The 23,363-nt window shown below is 38.3% G+C and overlaps 3 protein-coding genes across 5 annotated transcripts in view; 1 reads left to right on the top strand and 2 right to left on the bottom strand.

Moving 5' to 3' along the window:
- LOC134664394 (S-adenosylmethionine synthase) overlaps window positions 1-4,552 on the top strand; it is a 33,636-nt gene extending 29,084 nt beyond the window's left edge. For both annotated transcript variants that reach the window (XM_063521017.1, XM_063521016.1), the window contains exons 9-10: window positions 1,910-2,043; window positions 3,067-4,552. In XM_063521017.1, coding sequence (XP_063377087.1) covers window positions 1,910-2,043; window positions 3,067-3,172 — 240 coding nt within the window. In that variant the 3' untranslated portion in view covers window positions 3,173-4,552. The remainder of the gene's footprint in view (window positions 1-1,909; window positions 2,044-3,066) is intronic.
- An 18-nt stretch (window positions 4,553-4,570) lies between these two features.
- On the bottom strand, window positions 4,571-12,008 carry LOC134664393 (putative serine protease K12H4.7). Of its 2 annotated transcripts, XM_063521015.1 has the most exons (9): window positions 11,652-11,825; window positions 10,810-10,994; window positions 10,189-10,421; window positions 9,714-9,852; window positions 9,361-9,509; window positions 8,294-8,410; window positions 7,801-7,939; window positions 6,665-6,838; window positions 4,571-5,588 (listed from the first exon to the last, which is right to left on the bottom strand). In XM_063521015.1, the coding sequence occupies exons 1-9, from the start codon at window positions 11,760-11,762 to the stop codon at window positions 5,483-5,485; spliced, it is 1,353 nt and encodes a 450-aa protein (XP_063377085.1). In that variant the 5' UTR covers window positions 11,763-11,825; the 3' UTR covers window positions 4,571-5,482. The 2 variants fall into 2 exon arrangements, with proteins under 2 accessions (XP_063377085.1, XP_063377084.1); XM_063521014.1 differs by lacking the exons at window positions 4,571-5,588; window positions 11,652-11,825 and adding an exon at window positions 11,842-12,008 and having other exon boundaries at window positions 6,643-6,838.
- Window positions 12,009-16,435: 4,427 nt separating this feature from the next.
- Window positions 16,436-21,804, bottom strand: LOC134664806 (venom allergen 5.02-like). Its single transcript, XM_063521546.1, has 6 exons — window positions 21,550-21,804; window positions 21,158-21,276; window positions 20,145-20,226; window positions 19,561-19,739; window positions 18,898-18,995; window positions 16,436-17,554 (listed from the first exon to the last, which is right to left on the bottom strand). Exons 1-6 carry the CDS (start codon window positions 21,611-21,613, stop codon window positions 17,452-17,454), a joined length of 645 nt encoding a protein of 214 aa, XP_063377616.1. The 5' UTR covers window positions 21,614-21,804; the 3' UTR covers window positions 16,436-17,451.
- Window positions 21,805-23,363: the final 1,559 nt, after the last annotated feature.

Genomic DNA, 23,363 nt, shown 5'->3' with positions numbered 1-23,363 from the left:
ATGCGGCTGTACTTATGCCTTTTGTTTCGCTCAGCCGCATCTGTAGCTGCACCCGGTGAGACGGAGGTGCCATGAAGATGGGACGGGGCCAGTGTATCGACGCATGTAGCGTCCCACACCAACACCCGCCCCATCTCCCATATAAATAGTCAACAACAATATAAAAACGTAATTATACATACAGTTGTAGTGATACCTACAGATAGAATTTGCATTTGTATTGCGATTCTATTTGTTTGACACGTAATTTCGTAGGTTAAGGATAAAGCTTGTAAACAAAGCAAACTGCGATAACATTTTAGCCATGACTTTGTTTTGAGATCATATATGTATATCTAAGATAAGCAGATCTATTTGTGGACGAAGAATAGTAACAACAGCAAGAGACATGCAAATTGAATTTGTAATTACATACAGTTTCAGTGTTACCTACAATTAAAATTAAAATTTATTGCGATTCTACTCGTTTGACATGTAATTTCGTAGGTTATGGACACAACTGGTATACAATGCAAACTGAGATACCTATCGTTTCAGTCATGACTTTGAGATTTCATCATATCTATTTGAATGCGAAGACGAGTGACATTTTCCGATACTAATCAAGTATCATAAATCATTTTATTTTTTTGAGATACGCAGTACCAAACGTTTTCGACGACGATCTCCAAATCTTCATACTTTAGGCATCACTGAGATCACATCTAAGATAGACAGATACATATGTTTGTTAAAAGTAAAAAGTTTTTTATTGTAGGTATAAATATACGATTTTATTGTATACAAAGGAAGTGTGTCAAATAGAGATCCTAATACGAATTACGTATCGTAAATCAATTTGATTTTATTCGAGATTGTACCATGCTTCATAGGCTTCAAGCTCTCTAAAGGTACACTTAAACCACATTCGCGTTTTGAAAAGCCTTCGCGCACGCCATTAACCCTTAGATAGCCAAGCTTATCGTGCGTCATCGTGAACCTTGTTGGAATGCACTATGGACACTGGTTGATATTGGCAAAGAGAATTTGAAAAAAAAAGCCGGTCAAGCGCGAGTCGGACCACATTTCTAATAGGTTTTCCTGTCATCTATAGGTAAAGAGTACTATTTTGTGTATTTTTTTTTTTCAAAATTTTAGGCCCAGTAGTCAGAGATAAGGGGGGGGGGGGGTCTGATAGACGGACAGGCGCACGAGTGATCCTATAAGGGTTTCGTTTTTTCCTATTGAGGTACGGAACCCTAATAGGGGCATTCCACGAGACTGTCGCTTACATAACGCAATTCTTCTAATACTTCTGGAAATACTGAGTAAGCGATATTGGCTCAGGTAATATTTCATGACTTGGCTAACAAATTGGCAGTATATTCTCGGGATTCACGTATTTTATTGAGGTAGCTGCCATACAAGGCAAAAGCCTTATGTAAGCGACAGTCTCGTGGAATGCCCCAATAGAGAGTTACTGTCATGGTAAATTATGTAGCTACAGTACATTTACAGTGTACTGTATTTACATAATTTTTACAGTAGCTACATAATTTACTTTGACAATCCTCTATACACTCTATTCTCTTTGATATTGGGCTGTAGCATAGAGAAATATAGTAATACAAGAGTGCTCACTCCATAGATCAGTTTTGGTCCCAGAAACATTAGTATTTCCATGGCAACTTTCATAGTCGACATCTAGCATCGAGTAGCAGAATTATCAGTACAGTAGTAGTAGTAGTACTGTCAAGTGACAATAGATGTAGCACCGACCGGAAACTCTAATCTCAACAACATAAGACTTTCCGGTCGGTGCTACATTAATTGCTATGGAAGTCTTACTTACTCTATGGCTGTAGCCGCACGCGTCAGGGTTAATAAATTGACTGACTCAAAATTCTAATGAGGTATTTGAACGTTCCAGGTGGCGTACGCCATCGGGGTGGCGGAGCCGCTGTCCATCACGGTGTTCGACTACGGCACGTCGCACAAGACCCAGCAGGAGCTTCTTCGCATCGTGCAGAAGAACTTTGACCTGCGGCCCGGCAAAATTGTCAAGTGAGTTGGTCTTGCTTTTAATTTTAATTATCACATATCTGGGGCACCGAGCTTTGCTCGGAAAACATATAAAAACCCAAAAATGAGCGTTTTCCCATGGATAAGACCAAGCTAAATCGATTTATCGCCTTCAAAAACCCCCGTATAGCAAATTTCATCGAAATGGTTAGAGCCGTTTCCGAGATCCCCGATGTAAATAAACAAAAATGGCTTGTTTAAAAGTATTAGATATATAGATATTTTGCCTCTGGCAATATGGGATTTTACACTGTAATCAAGATTCCGCATACAAATTACTTAACTAATTTTTACGCAAATACATAAGTGTATACCGGGTGTGGCCTATAATATGAGCAAAAAATTAAACCATAGGCTGTACTCCTCATACTGACCAACATTTGTTCAGCGACTTTTAAAAATAACTTGTAGTTTGATTTTTAATACACTTTAAATTTTATTCTAACACGCAATGTATTGCGAATTTTGTTATGTTTAAGGCGTGACAAGCAACGTCAATCACAATGATAATGGCGTCCATTGAAGATAATATTTATTTTGTATGAAAAATAGGGAATCTAAATACTTCATAATTTTTAAAAGTTGTTGAACAAAAGTGTCACCGTTTGAGGATTACAATCTATGTTTTAATTATTTGCTCGTATTACAGGCCACACCCGGTATATGTATAATAATTCCGCACCAATTGTAAGTTTCTGTTTAACCCAATGGTTGACTGGTAAAGGATGTCTTAAGGCATTAAGTCCGCCATTGTTACTTTCTTGTATTGTGCAATAAAGGTTAAATAAATAAATTAAATCAATTTGCTGGTTTCTAAAATGACGGTGTACCTATTGTTTTTGATGTCACCAAAACCTGACATCGCCCACTTGGACTAAAACTGCCTAGCATGACTTATTTTATAAAAATATTATTCTTTTTAAATAAAAACGATGTGATTGTTACTGTTGTGATTTTACGTAGTTATTAACGTGCGCTTTAAATATTATTTATGTGTGTTTTCAGGGAGCTAAACCTCAGAGCGCCGATATACCAGAAGACCAGCACCTACGGCCACTTCGGCCGAGAGGGCTTCCCGTGGGAGAATCCCAAGCCGCTCGTCGTAGAATGACTTCGGACCTGAGCTCTAGAACATTGTACATATTCCACCATATAACACTTAATCTACGTGTGTCTTTGTAGCGAGGGCGCGGAGATCGTACCGCTCATGTCTCTCTATAGAGGATTTATGTTTGAGCGATTCTAATCTCGCCTGTGGAACCCGCGTTCCAACGGCGATGGTTACACTCGCTGGATTCAGTGTAATTATTAAGTATTCATTAGATTAGACACATTAGACACGTAGGTTTAACACGGTGCCGTCATATCTGAATTTGAGTTAGTTCAGGGGTTCGACCGGGCAGTTCTATCATTTAAGATAACAATATTAATAGTTTTGGCTTCAGGGGGCCGATTTTTGAAGGTCGAGCGCGAATTTCGTCACTCGTAAATCAAGGCGTGTCCAGACGGGGACAATTTTTCGCCAATCTGATTAAATTGTCCGATCAAATCCGGCCATGCGGACGCAAACGCCAATTTGGCTTGTGGAAAACGCCAAAATGCTATTATTGAGGTAGAAGCGATATAAATTGGGAATCTAGTGGTATTGACCACCCCCCGACCCGTTTACAATTCTATTAGTATAATTTAAATGTCTAGAAGCGGAATTGTATTGAACGAAATATGTACACGAAATTGAACGGTCAATATTCAAAAATCGGCCCCTTTGAGGAATTTGTGATTTATTTTTATGTATCCCGTACCTAATTGATGAATTATGCCAGTGCAAACTATGTAATGATTTTTAAATGTTATTTTAATTACCTACTTAAAAGGTGGACTGCCTAACAATCTCGAATGTTTTTCATTGTGAGCTTTATGATGTAAGTGCTATGATTGCCGGTAGAGTAGACTACTTCCCTGGTCGCGTCACAGTGTAGCGCGGGCCGACTAAGTCAGCTCTTGCTTGCTGCAAATATAGTTCTGCGCGGTGGCGTATTCGCCATTTATTATTAAGTTTTAGCTATGTAATTTAAGTGTCAGTGAACTGCCTGCTATTAATTCATGAATTATTTTAGCCAATTATTGTTGGCGCGGCGTTCCGCGCAGAACGATTTGTGTTGTGTTTCCGAAAAGGAAAGGAAAGGAGCCATTTTGAAAACACACCGACAAGCCCAGGGCAGTAGTGCACTGTGCATTTACCACGTTATGATGATTCCGCCGGTAGGCTTAATTAGGCGCAATCCTAACCGTACATTTTATGACATTAGAATTTAGAATTTTAACTATTCGTAGGTCGGTTAGTGAGTATTGTGGATTATATACGTTTTGATCTGTTTCGACCCGTTAAAAGTTTCTAATTGACTTACTGTGGAATATCGATTTATCAGATTGTGGAATTTAAACTAATATTAAAATTGTGTTCTCCCGGCACATTATCGGGATTTGAAAAGGTGTTTTATTTTACTATTTTTAAGAAAACAACAAGTTAGAAAGTGAAGATGTAATCACTCATTAAATTTCTAGTTTGTGATTGACAAATTGTTGTATAACCATTCCATTTTCTACTTTAATAAAATCAGAATAAGATCCATATTTAAAAAAACGCTACCCAAATACTATGATTAATGTAATACAAACTTGTCAATCACAAAGAGATCACCGAAATGTGTATTCAAGACTTACTTTTACTCTTTCTGTATATTGAACATTAATACGACTACGACTTCTAAAAGAGTATTAGAGATTACGTCGCACTACAGGACATAAATAAATTTTGGCATTGTGGTGGCATACAAAATGGTCATGTTTATCCATCCAGTCATGTGATTTTCGTGGTCACGTCACAAAACTTGCGGCACAATAGGGAATATTAGGCAAAGCTCTGCGTAGGTGGCACCTTTGTGGCACATACAGTAAACAAACCACACTGTCACATTACACGTGACGTCAATCACATGGCCTACCGCGAAACAAGAAAATCGAAATTTCGTTATCTAATCTCTATCACTCTTGCATATTCGAGCGATAAAGAGGCAGGCCGCATAGACAAGATGCCAATCGATTACGCTCCGTAGCGATCGAAACGCATCTGTCCCTGTCGCACTAATATGGAAGAGTGATAGAGAGACATAAAGCTTTTCGCTGTCGAAGCGATAGCGATTGTAACCTTGGCTAGGCCGACAGATAACTACATTTCGATTTTCGTGTTTACCGGTAGGCTCGGAAAACTTGTCAAAAAAACAGTTTAAGGCACAGTATGTATAAGTTAGTCTATGAATTTACTGAGTCGGTAGTGCTGCACTCTGGCGGCAGAACATTGCAGTAATATCCCCTATGGCAAAGCGTATCTGACTGGCGGTGGGTTGTGCTAGGAAGGGCTCTAGTTGAGCCAGGAAGCCACGATGCGCCGCACTTCTTGCTTCGTCTGCGTCATTCGGATGGTGTCGGTGGCCAACCAGTTCTGCATGTCGAAGCAATGAGATGCCCTGCACAAAGAAATATAAAATAAAGTTCTGATCTCTAAATTAGCGTTGTATCATTTTTGAACTAATCTAGGTATGACGAGTCGATGACTTACTATTACGCTTCCTATTGGAAAAATAAGCTTGGAGAGCTTACTAGATGGTATTATAACAAAACAAGCGAATGCCAATATTATAACATTTATTACAAGCGAATGTCAATGTACGATACAATAATTTTGTATACGCTATCTTGATATTTGCTTGTAAGTATTGTAACGCCATCTAACGAGTTCTCCAAGTTTCTTTTTTCATAGGAGAAGTCGGAGAAGTGAATATATTATATTATTTGTTCATGACTTGTCCTATACAATCAAATCAGAAATTAATTTAAAATCAAAGAGAGATTCTATCTTCAACCCTTTGAACGCCAGACGGCCAAGGATGCGGTGCCCCGGACGCCAGGCGATCGCGATTATTTAAGCGAAATTGAACTTTACGGAGTCCCGCGTAAGTCCCTATTGCATTGGCGAAGCTAACGGCGCTCTAGCTGTTGTTGGCGCCCTTGGCAAGACTTTCCGATGAGGACCACAGCCGTCTAGGCCGACTTGCACCATTCCACTAACCCAGGGTAAAGCGGTTGAACTTTTAACCCAGTGTCAAATTGTACTGGTAACTCAAGGTTTAACCGGTCAACCCCGGGTTAGTGGGATGGTGCAAGTTGTCCTTCAGGTCCTGAACACTGAAAGTATGTGCTCACCTAGGCACAGTGATAGTGGGCGAGTTCTCCTTGAGATCGTGCTCGTGCACGCCCAGCGCGTGCCACGGGTCGTAGTGGCCGTGGATGTTGATGGTGTTGTTCACGTTCGGTTCCAGCCCGCCGAACATCAGGTTCACTCGGTCCACGTATGTCGCACTATATCTACTCACCTAGGCACAGTGATCGTGGGCGAGTTCTCCTTGAGATCGTGCTCGTGCATGCCCAGCGCGTGCCACGGGTCATAGTGGCCGTGGATGTTGATGGTGTTGTTCACGTTCGGTTCCAGCCCGCCGAACATCAGGTTCACTCGGTCCACGTATGTCGCACTATATCTACTCACCTAGGCACAGTGATAGTGGGCGAGTTCTCCTTGAGATCGTGCTCGTGCACGCCCAGCGCGTGCCACGGGTCGTAGTTGCCGTGGATGTTGATGGTGTTGTTCACGTTCGGTTCCAGCCCGCCGAACATCAGGTTCACTCGGTCCACTGCGTCGTATACGAACTCCTCGTCGAATCTGCAACGGCAATTACGTTTGTAGGGTGGTATTCATCTGTGCAATATCTTGGTCCAATGTACGTCTCACTCTCTCATTACTCAGCAAAATGTGAGATGCAATACACACTAACTAGAGTAGTGTGTATTGCATAGTCGTAGTAGTCACATTTTGTCTAGTGACTCGACAAAGTAATTGGATTGGATACCACCCTTAGATACTGAAATACTTTTATGTTTGAATTAGATAAATCTTTAGGTCATATTTTTTAAAAATAAAATACACGTTTTAACTAAAATGCTGAATACTTTAATTTTTTCCTGGGATAATTATTTCAGTCGCGTAAAATTTAGTTTACGAATGCACCGCTAGATGTCGCTGTTCCGCCTAGTGACAATCCTGAATCGCGCTATTAAGATTTTTCTTCCGATAATGACTCCAGACGCCTTCACGTTTTGTGTAGTTTACAAATCGAACGCTAGATGTCACTGTTCCGCCTAGTGAAAATCCTGAATCGCGCTATTAAGATTTTTCCCAAGATAATGACCCCAGACGCCTACAATTTTGTTTAATTTACAAATTCATCGCTAGATGTCGCTGTTCCGTCTAATGAAAATCCTGAATCGCGCTATTAAGATTTTTCCCGAGATAATGACCCCAGACGCCTACAATTTTGTTTAATTTACAAATTCATCGCTAGATGTCGCTGTTCCGTGTAATGAAAATCCTGAATCGCGCTATTAAGATTTTTCTTGTGATAATGACCCCATACGCCTACAATTTTGTTTAATTTACAAATTCATCGCTAGATGTCGCTGTTCCGTCTAGTGAAAATCCTGAATCACGCTATTAAGATTTTTCTTGAGATAATGACCCCAGACGCCTTCAATTTTTGTTTAGTTTACTAACCCAACGCTAGATGTCGCTTAAAACACTGGGCAACTTTACGTCTGTACTTTTTGTTAACAGGATTAAACTCTTACCTCTCTGTGAAAGCCTTTTTGCAAATTTCGACGTAGAAATCGACGCTGAGCCATATTAAGGGATCAAATACTGTGCCACTTCTGGGTGCGGTTTGGTAGTACCCATACTCTGTACAAGTCTGGTAGTACCAAGCTCGAGCTAAAAAGTAGAATAAGAATATTATTAACAGAAAGGCATTTACTTATTATACTCTGAAGTTTCGTCGATTTAGAAGGTACGAGTAAACGCGAGTCGCATATAAAAGATAAAAAGTCTACTAAGGAACTATCCTTATTGACCGAGCTCATGACAATTAACGTTAGCGAAGGTATCCGTTTCAGCTTGGGCAAAAATGCTTCCTGTCCGGATGTTCTGCTCTGCAGATCGCATTTCTTAACCGATTATCGTGAAATTTAGTGAACAGGTTCGGTAGTTAATAAGATTAATTTTTCAAAGTTACTTTTTTGAAAAAAATATTAAAAATGGTGTAAAGTGCTAGTTATGGATACTTACAGTTTGATCGAGGGTTACTGTAGGTATTAATCAGTATAGAATATGCAATGATCCAGCAAGACTGCAATCCAGCGGTTTGGGCGATGTAACCCCCAATCTTCTGCATCGGGGTGGTGCCTAAAAGTTTAAACGTTAGTTCAGTGTTTTTCAAACTGTGGGTCGCTACCCCTGAGGAAGCCTCTGCAAGCCTTAACACATTCACTGCCCCCGACACACATGTGCGTCCACCGTCATACAAGTTTGTTCCTAGGCCATGCCCCCTGGCAGTGAATGCGTTAAAACAATACATAAGCGAAACATTTTGTTCGTACTAAGGGGATCGCGTTATGAAAAAGTTTGAAAAACACTGCGTTAGTTAATAACAGCTCCATCTGTTGACACACTTTTAATTTGCTTAATAACCGCTGTAGGTACTAGTACAGTCAACGGTAAAAATATGGGTGTAGACAACTTACTCAAAAATATGTCCCATAGTTCTTAATTCACTGACATAAGAGTTATGGGACATATTTTTGAAATGATTTGTACACCCATATTTTTACCGTTGACTACTAGACCCAACCCTGAATACCCTGAATTAATATATAAAATTGGATGACAATTAACTTTATGAATTAATTCATACATAATGTGACCATGCAATTTTCAAATATGTACGCACATATAGCATCAAATATGCACATATAGCCTCTAGCGGCCCACCATACAAGGAAAATTGGCATTCGAATTTGAATCAACGGTATTAGAAAATAATTCGTAAAATCGAACGAAACGAAATAAAAGAAACTCTATTCCATTTCATTAAGATTTAAATTTCATTGGAGGTAATTTGTACTAGTATTAGGACATTGAACCCCAAGAGGATAGTGACGGCCAAAATGGCCAAATATATATACCACCTTTGCCACAGAAATAAGACTGTGTTTCGATATCTATTTGATACGGACTGTTCAGAGGGCCTACTGCGAACCACGTTCGACGTGTTGGCGTTCTGTCGCACTTGTAAGTATGACAGGGAGGCAACACGTCAAACGTGGTTCGCGGTAGGCAATCCGCAGGTTCCGTACCGTAAATATCTCCGGCAAAGTTGTTGCAAATGGCTAGAAGGTCGCCTGGCCGCGCCGTCTGCACGCTACCGGAGAATCTCCAGCTGATCAGACCGGAGAAGTACCCTAGTTCGTATACGTCATCGTAGTCTAGAAGTGGCGTACATAACCTGTAACAAAAGGTTAAATATTTATGGTAGAAGAGGTGAGGTGCGAGAAAAATGTTTCAGAGTTTCTGGAGTAGGTTATCGTTTACGAGTAGGAGGAATTCGTCAGTGCAAAAGGTCGTACCGTCAATGTATGGCGAATTTTCTCTGTGACGTGATGAACTCAGTGCTTTAATCCTTTACTCCGAGTAATTCAGGATTACGTACCTATAGGCCTGTTCTAATTCACGCCGCCCTTCCTCGGTCTTAATAGCTTCCGCGGTGTCCAATATGCCTTGTCTGATGGTCGATATGCACTGCTCGCCGCCTTCCGCGTAAAACGCGTCGTGTACTACTTCCAAATATCCTGGAATTTAATAATCTTATAATATGTATCTGACTTTTTAAACACAAAACCAAAAGAGACACCAAAACAACAAAAAACCACACAACAAACAAACAACAAGAAACAAGAGCTGAGAAAAAAATACCAGTGAAGTCAACTTCTCCTTTTATCGGTCCACTCGATGCCACTACCCCCTCGACCAAATGTGGGTACCGCTGTTTGAACCACAGCGCCATGTTGGCCGCTTAGGAGCCTCCGTAGAGGATGAACTTGCTGTCAGCGAACTGAGGCGCTTGCTTCATGTTCTGGATGAACGCGAGTTCTACGGACAGTACTTATAAAGATTAACATACTTACCAGTAAAATCAACTTCTCCTTTAATCGGTCCACTCGAAGCTACCACCCCCTCGACCAAATGTGGGTACCGCTGTTTGAACCACAGCGCCATGTTGGCAGCATAGGAGCCTCCGTAGAGGATAAACTTGCTGTCAGCGAACTGAGGCGCTTGCTTCATGTTCTGGATGAAGTAGGCGAGGTCGGCCAGGGCTTGGTCGACGTTTAGGAAGCGTAGGTTTTCGGTGGTGAAGTTTCTGTAAAAAATAACGTGGATTGTTGAGGTGGAAAGGAAAGTCTACACGACAACAGCTTTTATGTGTACTTTATCTCAGAACCTGCTGAAAGAGATCAGTGACTATTAAGTAACCTACATTTTTATATTTGATGATTCTGTTGGGTTAGGTAAAGCGTGACTTTGACTTACACTTCAGCTGGCTTTAGTAGCTTAACATCTAAGTAATTGATTTAACCCCAGCCAATTATACCTCATTAATAAAATTTATAAATCTATGCCCAGTTTAGTAAGTAGGTGCGAAGCTAATTAAGTTAATAAGATTACGTGAGCTCTTGGTTAACTAGGTCTCCTGGTTCTTAGTTCTGCTAAAGATGAAAAACAGTTGTGGGTGGTATAAGTGTACGCACGTGTAAGGCACAGTCTCGCCGTAATACCGGTGCTCGGTGTACACCTGATAGCCGCTGTTCTCGCGAGCCATCTCGAACATGTTGCCTGCGAGCAGCCACCCCGCCGCGATGTTCCACTCTCCTCCCACCAGGATGAAGACTGGCGAGCCTGGGCCGGCGAAGAATTGTTCGTTGAACATGTAGCGCTGAGGAGAACAAAATACAGATAATAGGTATTAGATCTAATGGCTACACGATAATGGACCAACGCCGGCCACTTTTATTCGTTATTTATTTATGCGTTATGCGTTAGTGGGAGCAAGTGATATTGCTATCTCATTCTACCGCATGGCTGCGTCCTTTGGAGTGGCCGGCGTTGGCCCATCGTGTAGAGGAGCCATAACGCCAGCGTGTCATCCGCGAACGCGCGCGCGCGCGATCAAGATTGAGCATGATAGTAGAATGGTGACAAATGATTAAAAGCTTGTACTAAACTGGACATCGTCCGGTCAAATCGTGTTGTGCGACGAAAGCGAGCCAATCGTACAGTGACTGCTCAACTCATCAAATCGCGTTGTGGCATTCGTGCGCACAATGCGATTAGACACCAAACGAAAACGTTCGATCGGAATTATATGAACGGTCCCTTTACTTTGGAAATCACTGCCCTAGGTTGTAGAGTTAGACCATGAAAAGTATGCAACGATTTTGATAGCCCATGCAGTGCAAGTGTTATTTACACGTCATAATTTCATAGAAGTTTGACGTTTAAAATGGCACTTGCACTGAGTGGGCTATCAAAATCGCTGCAAATTTTTCACGGTCTGACTCTATTGGAGAAGATAGTCCACAGGAAATGTTACCATCATAAACGTGTCCGAGTTCTGCGGATTGAAGTGGTCCAGTGGCATGCGGATGTAGGTCTCGAAGACGTTCCGGGTGCTCATGCGAGCCGTCTCCGGCGGTGGCGGCATGTCATAGCGCAGCGGGGGCTCCTCCACTCGCGGGTCCGGTACCACTTCTGCACTGGCGCTTGCTAACAGGATATGTTACCATCAAAAACGTGTCCGAGTTCTGCGGATTGAAGTGGTCCAGTGGCATGCGGATGTAGGTCTCGAAGACGTTCCGGGTGCTCATGCGAGCCGTCTCCGGCGGTGGCGGCATGTCATAGCGCAGCGGGGGTTCCACAACTCGCGGGTCCGGTATGACTTCTGCAGTGGCGCTTGCTATCAGAAACAGCCATAACTGGAATAATAATTATATGATGAATACGACTGCAGTTCAGTCACACGGATGCGGATCCGAGCGCCTCGGTGGTGTTGCAACCTCGTACGGGACCTCGGTACCTAACCCCATGTCCGATGTAACTATAGTTGAAAAGGTATTAAGTAAATGTTATTAAGTGCTGTCTGAAGGACAGAAATGTTTGATGTACGCAAACTAGATTTGGCTGTTTACTTTCATTTAACTTTGATAATTAACTCTGTTTTTATGGGACGAGTGGGGTGACATATTCGTTCACTCGGAAAAAGCCCCTTAATAAAGGAAAAAAAGCCATAGCGCTATCTCGCTTATATATACAGCGGCTCCGCGTCCATGTGACCGAAGCCTAAGCTACAAACCCGGGAATGATATTTAAGCGACGGGGAGATGTCACGGAAAATATCGGAGGAACCGAAAGGCCAGGGAAAGGTATCAACAGGAAATAGGCCCCGTGCATGAACTATAGGGGGCAGTAGGCATAAGGATCCGTCAGATTTTTTGCGCGAGGCGTAATTGAGTCGTTTATGTAGCCCACAAGATGGCGCAGAACCTACTATACACAAAGGAAAGTACCGACGAGAACGGTAGATGGTAGCACTTGCTTTGGCAATGTACATATCTTTCCGATTCAGGCCACATGGCAGACCCTCCAACGCGCACGGTTCATATAATGATTGGTCTATGTGGCACAGGACAGGGGGCCGATTTTTGAAATTCGACCACTCGATTTCGTGTATTTCGTTAAATGATATCTCCACTACTAGGCGTTTAAATTCTACTAATAAAATTGAAATCGAGTGGTCAATACCACTAGATTCCAAATTTCCATCGCTCGTATTTCAAAAATTAGTATTTCGCCGTTTTCCACCGATTTTCGAGTGACGAAATCGAGCGGTCGAATTTCAAAAATCGGCCCCCAGGCCGACAATGATAATTTTGTTATTAATCTAAAATTATTTGAAATAAATTTAGCATCAGCAATAAAGGCTAGCTAATAAACATAACTACCCGAGGCCTGTAAATTATACTATCGTCTGATAATTTCCATACAACCCTGCGTGCCTCATAGTCGAGTCGAGGCCGAGGTTGAGTTTAAACCTAATTATTGTATGGTGCTGTTTTTAAATTATAGGGTTGTGCTTTGAAGGCCTTGTAACCAATATAAATTGATGAGGCATGGGCAGTTATGTATGAAAATTATTAGTTTTTCAATTATTTACTTTATTCCTGTAAAGGGGCCCACTGATTAACAGTCGTATCGGCCTGTCAGAACAAAATTTTGACAGTTCCGAACAACTGACAGGGCGATACCGTCCGGCGGACTGTTAATCAGTGGGCCCCTTCAATTACCGTAAAGTAGCACCATATAGTACACTGTAAAGTATGTTATTTAAATACCAACAAACATTTAATGAAACCAAACTTTTTCTAAATGCAATAAGGAGCTAAGGTATCTGTAGGTATTTATGTAGTAGGTATTTAATTTACTTACCAAATACATTGTGCTAATCAAACTTCACCGTAAGAATCACATACACATTCTGATACTATTGGTATTAGATAAATTTTACTAATTATAATATCATAAGCCGCCGATAATGTTGAATATTTAGTTAAACAATACTTATCGCTATCGACCTAGTATGGTATGTATCAATCATAACGATTAGGAGATAAACTGACCCAACTAAGCCAATGATAAAACGATAAGGTTAAGAAATTACAGGGAATACCTATTAGTATTTCTCTATTACTTATTTTTCAATCAAAATAAAAAAAAAATCACGTTAGAAGGAGACCACCAGACTACGTCGGAAATTTAGCACTACGACTTTCCATCCCCGGTAGAAGAGGCAGAGGTAAACCGAAAACAAGATGGAAGAACGTAGTGCTAAAAGATATGATTCAGTGCAAAGTGTCGGAAAACGACGTTGAGGATAGGGCGAAGTGGAGGCAAAAAACACGGAAAGCTGACCCCATCACCATGTGGATATAGTCGCACCAAACAAAGTCTGCAGCGGATTTGATAGCCCACGCAGTGTAAGTGTTATGTATACGTCATAATTTCATAGAAGTTTGACGTTTAAAATGACACTTGCACTGCGTGGGCTATCAAAATCGCTGCAGACTTTTTAAGGCCTGACTCTATATAGCTCGGAATAGAGAGAGAGAGAGAGACTTATTTTTCAATCAAATATTATAGCAATAGCTGCTGCAGTTTACTACCCACAAAAAATATTCGTATCTTTCTAGCGATTAATAGGTAAGGTACCGTAAAATGGGGTGAGTAGGGAGAAAACTGACATTCAAACCTCGATAACATTTTATTTTTACATATGTATGTAAACTGAATGGTATATTAATAAATGTTCCGGACGTTTGTATTTTAGTTTTTTTTATGATTTTGGGTAGTTCCATTTCATAACTTTACCGATAAACACAAAATCCCTCCTCACCCCGTAGTACCTCGTAGTTGGGGTGAGATGGGATTTCATACAAAGGTGATTTTGTCTCATTCTTTGATCGATTTTTTTTCTTATGAATATCAATATAGCTCCATCCGTAATACGAATACATTATTTAGGTAGCAGAGGCCTTTAAAAACCATCTCACCCCCCTGGCATCCCTTCTCTCCCCATTCATAACCCAAATCTCCACGCAATTCCTAATCACCCCATTTTACGTTAATGCTAAAGTATCGAATGATTTTTGTTGGCAACGTAGCCCATAACCTATTATATTTGCATTGAAGATTAAGTCTTAATGAAATGATAATAAAAATGCTCAGCTCATTGACCTGTCGATTATCGCTTGTATATAATTATAAAGGAATATACTAATTACTATACTTATGATTCATTGAATTGTAAAATTAAAATGGGTACACTTTTAAAGGGGAATGAATAATTTCTAAACACATGTAAATATTTAAGTAAGTATAATTTAATTTCATCTCTCCGATATCACAGATACGGTATTGTAGGTAACTAATAATACTAATTAATAGGTTTTCATTGTATTCTAGGTAAGTATTCTATTTTAAGCCTCTTTATCTTATTATATTACAGATACATAAGTTGGTATACATAAACTGGGCAATTTTTTAAGTCGTTGACTCATATTATTTATCTGTTTTCTAAGGTCCAAATTGTGCCATATAGTCAAAAGTCGCAATCGACGACAGTAAAATTATTGGAATTTAAATTCTACTGGTCTAAATTTTAATGCCGCATTATTAAGTAGGTATGGTGATAAATAAGACATGTCTTATGTCAAAAAGTGATAAACTAATCCAGGGATTTCCAAACTACGGGTCGGTCGGGGGTAAACTGGGGTTACTTTGATTTGTGTGGTAGTATTGATTTTTGAATGCGATTTCAGGTGTTTGACAACCTTAACAGATAATTATACGCGATGGAAGCGGTTATATCGGGGCCACACTAACGGGAAACGCCGGGAAACGCAGTTGATTACCGCTATAATTGACACTTGTCATTCACACTGGGATTATCGCGATAATCAACGGCGTTTTCCGTTTGTGTGGCCCGGCATTAGAAACCAATTTACTTCTAGTTCAAAAAATGACGATCAATCAAAACCCATGAATCAAACTAACACCAGTTTACCGGAAACACAGCCTGGCTCCTTACAGTGACTGTCAAGACAAACTAAATGCAAAGTTTTGACAAACACTCAAAAAGTTTGGAGAGATCTCAAATGAATTAAATATACAATATGGCGTCCCTCAAGGCAGTGTACTTGGCCCACTCCTTTTCTTAGTTTACATAAACGATTTCCCAAGTAAAGTTCACCATCCAATGATCATGTTTGCCGACGACAGTACCTCAATTGTAAGTTTTAATAAAAATGTTCACTATGAACATGATATAAATTTAGTATTAGATGAAATGGTAACATGGCTCAATAATAACAATTTAATTATTAATTTAAATAAAACCAATATCATGCATTTTCACCAACGACAAACAGTACCTAATATGAATATTAAATATGTTGACAATACAATAGAGAGAGTAGCTGTGACAAAATTTTTAGGACTTATGATCGATGATCAACTAACTTGGAAAAACCACGTAGAATATGTCTGTAAGAAAATTAATAAGTCTGCATTTGCATTACTACAACTTTCAAAAATAGTAAATAAAGACGCCCTATTAACCGCATATCATGGCATCGTAGCTTCAATATTAAGATATGGCGTTTTATTTTGGGGGAACTCTGTTCATAGAGACGCTGTTTTTATAGCCCAAAAAAGATGCGTGCGGGCCATTTGTGGAATAAACATGAGAGAAAGCTGTGTTCCGTTCTTCAAATCATTAAAAATATTAACGTTTCCAGCACTATATATATATGAATTAGCAAATTTTATAAAAACAAATCCGCAACAGTTCAAAATGGTATCTCAACAACGCAGGCTACCCGTACGTATACAATATCATAACAACATCTGCAATAGTCAACACAACACTGCTTTCTTGGGCAAAAGTATATTGGGTATGGCCCCAAAAATTTTTAATAGTATCCCAAATAGTATAAAGTCCTTGCCAACTGATCAATTTAAAATACAATTAAAATCATATTTAATAAATAAATGCTACTACTCAATAAATGATTTTCTTAGCGATACATAAAACACCCAATTATAACTTGTCCAGTCTATATAATGATTTAATCTTTACTTCAATATTTTGTTTACTTAATGTTTGTGCGTTTTGAATATTAAATTGTATACCTGGTGTGGCCTGTAACACGAGCAAATAATTAAAACATAGATTGTACTCCTCAAACGGTTACACTTTTCTTCAACAACTATTAAAAATTATGAAGTATTTAGACTCCCTATTTTTCATACAAAATAAATATTATCTTCAATGGACGCCATCGCCACGCCATTATCATTGTGACTGACGTTGCTTGTCATGCCTTAAACATAACAAAATTTGCAATACATTACGTCTTATAATAAACTTTAAAGTGTATTAAAAATCAATCCACAAGTTATTTTTAAATGTCGCTGAACAAATGTTGGTCAGTATGAGAAGTACAGCTTACGGTTTAATTTTTTGCTCATATTACAGGCCACACCCGGTATGTTGTATCTTTAATATGATGTATAAATAATACCTTAAATGTTAATTGTTTTCGTTTCAGATAACATGCTAATATAATTGTAAGAATTTATTAATACCATAGTCGCCATAGTTTTTTAAGTTTTATAACATTTGTACGCCAATAGGCAAAACACAGAGCTCTGTAACTACCCATTTTTACTTAAGAACTGTATCACCTGTGTTTTACAAATAAAATTTACTTTACTTTACTTTACTTTACCCCTGAACCAGCCAATAAAATCGCGTTGTCCTTTTAGCCAATGAGCGTTCAGCATTTGCTTCCGTACTGTCTTGAGCAGTCGCGGGCGCCGCACACTAGTTTGCCGCTACCGTGGCCATTTCTGTACGGCGCTTCGCCTATCCAGTTACCTCTGAAAAAAAAATTATGCAAAGAAAAAATAAAAGAAGTCATTACGCAGAGTATGGCTAGAGACTAAAATTTCACCTTAATATGATGACTGGGACCTCTTTAAACTACCTAAATAAGCCATTTATTTTTTACTTAAATTAAGTTATGTTAAAGCGAAGTAACATAACTTAATCTAGTAAAAAAATAAGCACTTTATTCTTCAATAAAGTGCTTATTTTACCTCTCTAAGATAATACCACTATTATCAGGTCTTCATCAAAACAATAACAATACGGAATTGTGTCATCAATAGAAGGTTACAACTTAATTAAACCTCCTAAATATTCTGTAGATTAAGATCTTTATAATCTTATTTTCCTGGTTTAAGAAATAAAAGATATAATGTTTAATTGCGGTTAAGAATAGCTAATGGTTGCCGAGTGGTTCAGTAGTTTGAAGTTCATTTCAAAGCGGAGGATAGGTTCGATTCTTGGCTTGGCTTGGTTGAGTAGTGCGATCGGAATTGTATGAATATTGAATACCTATGTATGGGGAAACATTAAACTATATTTTCCAAAAAGGAAAACTAAGGAGGAAACCTGGCCTAAGAACAAAGCTTGAATCCCCTCTTTGGTATATGGCTCGATGACAATAGTTTTCGTCAAAACACAGGACTCCATTAAAATGCAACCAGGAAAATACATAAATGAGGAAATAAACCAAAACTCAGTAATTACTACCACAACTTTAGAGCCACATTGAACCACACTATGAATAGAACAAGATTGATTTGCTTACCGTAAAATGGGGTGAGTAGGGTCAAAACTGAAATTCAAACCTCGATAACATTTTATTTTTACATATGAAAACTGAATGGTGTATATAATAAGTGTTCCGGACATTTGTATTTTAGTTTTTATTTTATTTTGGGTAGTTCCATTTCATAACTTTGACGATAAAGAGGAAAACCCACCTCACCCCGTAGTGCCTCGTATTTGGGGTGAGAGGGGTTTTCATACAAAGGTGATTTAGGAAGATTGTTGTATCGATTTTTTTTTATTATGCGTATTACTTAGCTCCATTTTAAATTGGAATACATTATTTTTGTAGCTGTAGCCTTAAAATCCCTTCTCACCCCCCTCTCAAACCTTCTCTCCCCATTCATAACCCACCTGTCCCCGCGAAACCTACTCACCCCGTTTTACGGTACTTACCTAAATATTTTTTTATGGAATTAATTATTGAGTTTTGGTTGTCACTTAGCTATAACTTTGTTAGTAGAAAAAAAAGCATTTTTTTAATACAGTCGTGAAGGGTCCTGACAAATCGGTCTACCAGACTATAAGAAAAAAATAGTATAATTACGCTGGGCCGTAGTTGCAGACAACTGTAAATTTATTCCAGTCTCCGTCGTGATTTTGTGACACTGCACAACCGACGTGTGTTGAATCGGACCATATCATCTGTAAGTAAACAATTTTATTTTAAATTATTATTTATTAGAAAGAATATTAATAAATAAGACAATAACATCATCTATGCCTCTAATAATAACAATACAACAACAACGGCGTCTTAATATCAAAGTGAGTATAAAGAATGTGACAAAACAGAACCCGCTCTGTAGGTTTGGTCAGGGCTGGGCAAACCACGGCTCGCGAGCAGCAATGCGGCTCTTTTAGTGACGCGTGGCTCTTTGAAATGCCAGAACGCTAATTTTACACAGTTTTCTTTTGTAGAAGTTATATATTTTTTCATTGTATCATAATAAAAGCCAATATTGTCGTTTTGTCACTAACTGTGACTCCCGTGTAGTGCCTTTCCTTTAATACATATGAAGTAGATACCTACATATTGAAATTGTAACTAATTACCTACAGGTAGTAGGTTAAAATGTGAAAAAGGAACCGCCTCAATGGTGTATGGACCTATATGTATAGAAACATAGTCATAAGAAAGAGAATTTTTATCTCTTAGTTTATGAATAGAACGTTAAGGCCAGATATTTTTAACACTTCTAAAGCGCACCTGCGTGTAATGTCCAATCTGCTTGCTGCTTGTAAAATCAGACCCCTTTAGCGGTCCGAAGGTATAGTCCTTGTACTCTTCAAACCACGACTTTAGAGCGTTATCCACGTTCAATTTGTACGATTTGTCTGTGGTCATATACCAGTAGAGATTTTCGCCCGTTTGGTACTTTCCGGATCCTGAACAAAAATAATAAAAATCATAAACGCATTTAAAGAGTCTCGGGGGAGAATTAATGGGAAAGGCTCAACAATTTTTTTTTTTAATTGAATCATTATAAAAAAATTTTTTACATTTATTGTTCAATTATATCCTCTCTAATGATCGTTTGTTTATTATCATGCGAGCCTTGTAATATTCTTAACACCTACTTAATAAAATAAACTGCAAAAACATCCATAACTTAATTGCTTAATAATAGTTGTTTGGATTCTTCCATCAAAATATCGACGTGAGCAGACCTATTAGCACAAAATTTGATATCTAAGATAATAATTGGTCAATATATGTTATAGCAGGATAATAATGACAATATGGTCAGACTGTACCAAAGGGGCCGTTTCTATTAACATCAAAATACTCACCAACTGTTTTATCAGGGTTATGACCGGAAGGGTTTTTGGCAGCCCAATGCGCCGCCTTAGCGGCTAGTTCTTCGTCCCAAATCTGTTAGTGTGATTGTCATTAGTTACTAAATTAAGCTAAATACATCATTTATTAATACATTATTGGGTTAATCTAACATCGAATCTGGTCTTGATCTAATCAGCCTATGCAACGTGTTATACAAAAATAATATCCTTCGTTTCCCCAGTTCTGATTCAAATTGTTGCTTGTTTGCTAAGATGAAAAGGTTACTTAAAGCAAATTATTGGTATTAAAATCGAACTACAGGCGAGTACTTAGTTCAAAAAGTTGAATCTTGCGCATTGCAAGGGTTTCGAAGTAGGTATAAGACGAGGGAAACAAAATTGCAGTGAGTTGTAAAGTAAGATCTATATTCAAACGTGCCATAAAAATAGGCTAGAAATAAATAAGCGATAAGAACGAAGGAATAACAAGGTGGGGGACGAGTTATTCTCGTAAAAGAAAATAAGGACCCAATTGCAATGGTGTACCGACTATAAAATAATTACCTAGACATTGACACGAAACGTACTATACTATTTAATTAATCGTTAATAAAACCATCTTAGATCTAATCTGAGATAGTACCTTACATAACTTTAACTTCACGTTTACTTGTGTGTTGTCTTCAAATTACCAAATTAATATGCCAAACTAGGATTCCAAATCTAAAGTTGAATAAATATCTCATAAAGCCCTCTATTGGTTAAAGATCCACAATTTAAAAATAACGTCAATAACTTCATAAATAATTATAATTGTAATAGCGTCCCACACAATTTTCGAGAATTGTTTTATTGGATAGCGACTAAAGCGACTTATTATTACTTTATTACATAGTTTGGTTAGGTCCAATATAATCAAACGATAGGTAATGAAAAAGAAACGAATCTTCAATATTGTATATACAAAGTAATATATAGTTAAATATTCAAATAACACTTCTAAAGTCATGCAAAAATATACTTACCACTGACTTCATCTTTTCAGCGCTTGGTTGACTGTTTATTTTCCCATTTGCCACTTCGAGGCGCCTTGAATTGTGACCATCCACGAATTTGTGAATTTGCTGACACGACAAATTTAGCACTGAAATTAAAAATATATTGTTAATATTATGTATTGTAAAGTCTTCTTCATGTGACCGATGTTGTCAATTAACCGGCTTCGATTTTTCGAGACATCCCATACAAACAGTTAACGAATTAACGATTCCGTTCAGTCCAAACCATTTATCCCAAGTTCAAGTTTAGGTAAATTATGAAAACTGAACGGAAAAAAAATATTTCGTTTTGAGCCCTCTTTATAATAAAATATCAAAATTAATTACTAATTAGGTACAAATAAATAAAAACAACGTACGTTTGCATTGCGCTATTTGCGCTAAGCCGATTATGGTAAAAAATACAAACACACAAAAATTCATTGTTTCAACAACTGTCGCTTGCCGGTGTTGAATGTTGACTGTGATTTTGATTGCGAGTCGTTTAGTACTATACCGCACCGTAGTGTTTTTATAATCTAGAGTAAACAGTAAGTGAGTAATGCATACAAGTCTGTTGTGACGATTTTACAACGCAGGAAACTTTGACTAATTTTGTAGGGTTGTCAAAACGTACGTCAATCAATTTCAGAAGTCGTAAAAAATTTAAGGAAAGAGCCAAAATCATAAGCTTTAAGGATTTCAAAGAGCCGCCTCAATGTAACATTATATTTTTGGCAAACTAAAAGAGCCACATGCAAGCCACAAACCACGATTTGCAAGCCCTGATTTAACCAATCCACTAAAATCAGAATTTGATCCTTATCAAGTATGTATATCCTTACCTATATGTATACGAGTAAAGAAAAACAAATAAATAACTTATGAACTAAATACATCTATAAATAATACTAAATTAAAACTTACAACCCTAAATATATCTAAAATAAAATAAGGAATATAAAAACTACTCAAAGAGGCCTCCCCGCGCTACCCCCGGCGCAAAGGTGCCCATCACACTCGCTGCGTTACCGCGTTGAATTGCGAGTAAAGTCAAGTGGGGTCCGACTCCGAAGATTCCCTGTTCCCTATCTTTCCTGGTGGCGTGATGATATGCCTACTGATGATAATAGGTAAACATAATTATTCTGAGTGTTATCTCTTTTAACCCCTAATGAGAAAAGTGGATAGGCATTAACCCGTTCGATGTTCCAGGAAGGAGCTATCTAAATGAGAAGGTAATGGCAGTTTTATTCATAGCGATAGAGCACATACTCGTACAGTGATCTATGAAGGTCTTTACAAACGGTACAAAGTACCTAACTATAACTATTACCACCTTAACTACTACTAAAATAAGTCATAATTATTGGAAAATAAGAAGGTATCCTGTCCTTTTGTGCTTAAGTAGGTACCTAGTACCTAGGTAGGTAAGGTAGGTAGTATATTTATTTTGAGATTAAAGTTCCTCTTGAATCTGTTTAATTAAGTAAATGCAACCATTGTTATGTAGAGAGTTAGACCAACACAAGTCTGCGACGATTTTGATAGCACACGCAATGCAAGTGTAATTTATACGTTATATTATAATTTTATAGAAGTTTGACGTTTAAAATAAAACTTGCACTACGTGTGCTATCAAAATCGTCGCAGACTTGCGTTGGTCTAACTCTATTGCTCTAGTAAGTAACGCGCGCTTTGAGTTTCAAGAGACGCTGGTCACTTTTCCACAAGACTACACAACTACTTAACTACCAGTAGAATCAAGTGTAAATATATATTCCTTATCTGTATATACCTACTTTTTACATATTTAGTTTGCGGAACATATCATAAATAATGTAAGTATCATAAGAAACAACTCTGTGAAAATAATATTTGCGCTTTACAGTAGTATGATATTTTCATGTCAGTCACTAGTCCTTTTAAACTAATAGGTAATACTGAGTGAATATAATTTGAAAATTAAGTAACGACTAAATATTAAATCATTCTTTTTTCCTTATACCTAGGTAGACAAGACGGACTTTTCTCATTCAAATTACTGTAAGTAGGTATTACTCGGTCACTTAGTTTCCTTTGTGAATATAGGTTATGACTAAGATGTACTTAAACCATGCCTAAACCTAATTAGATATGGTATGACCCTTTTCTTGTGAATTTATGATTTCATGTTAATGAAAAGTAGGATTTC

Source organism: Cydia fagiglandana, chromosome 5 (genome assembly GCF_963556715.1).
Source record: "Cydia fagiglandana chromosome 5, ilCydFagi1.1, whole genome shotgun sequence".
Lineage (NCBI taxonomy): Eukaryota > Metazoa > Arthropoda > Insecta > Lepidoptera > Tortricidae > Cydia > Cydia fagiglandana.
This window is presented reverse-complemented; position numbering and strand designations above follow the sequence as displayed.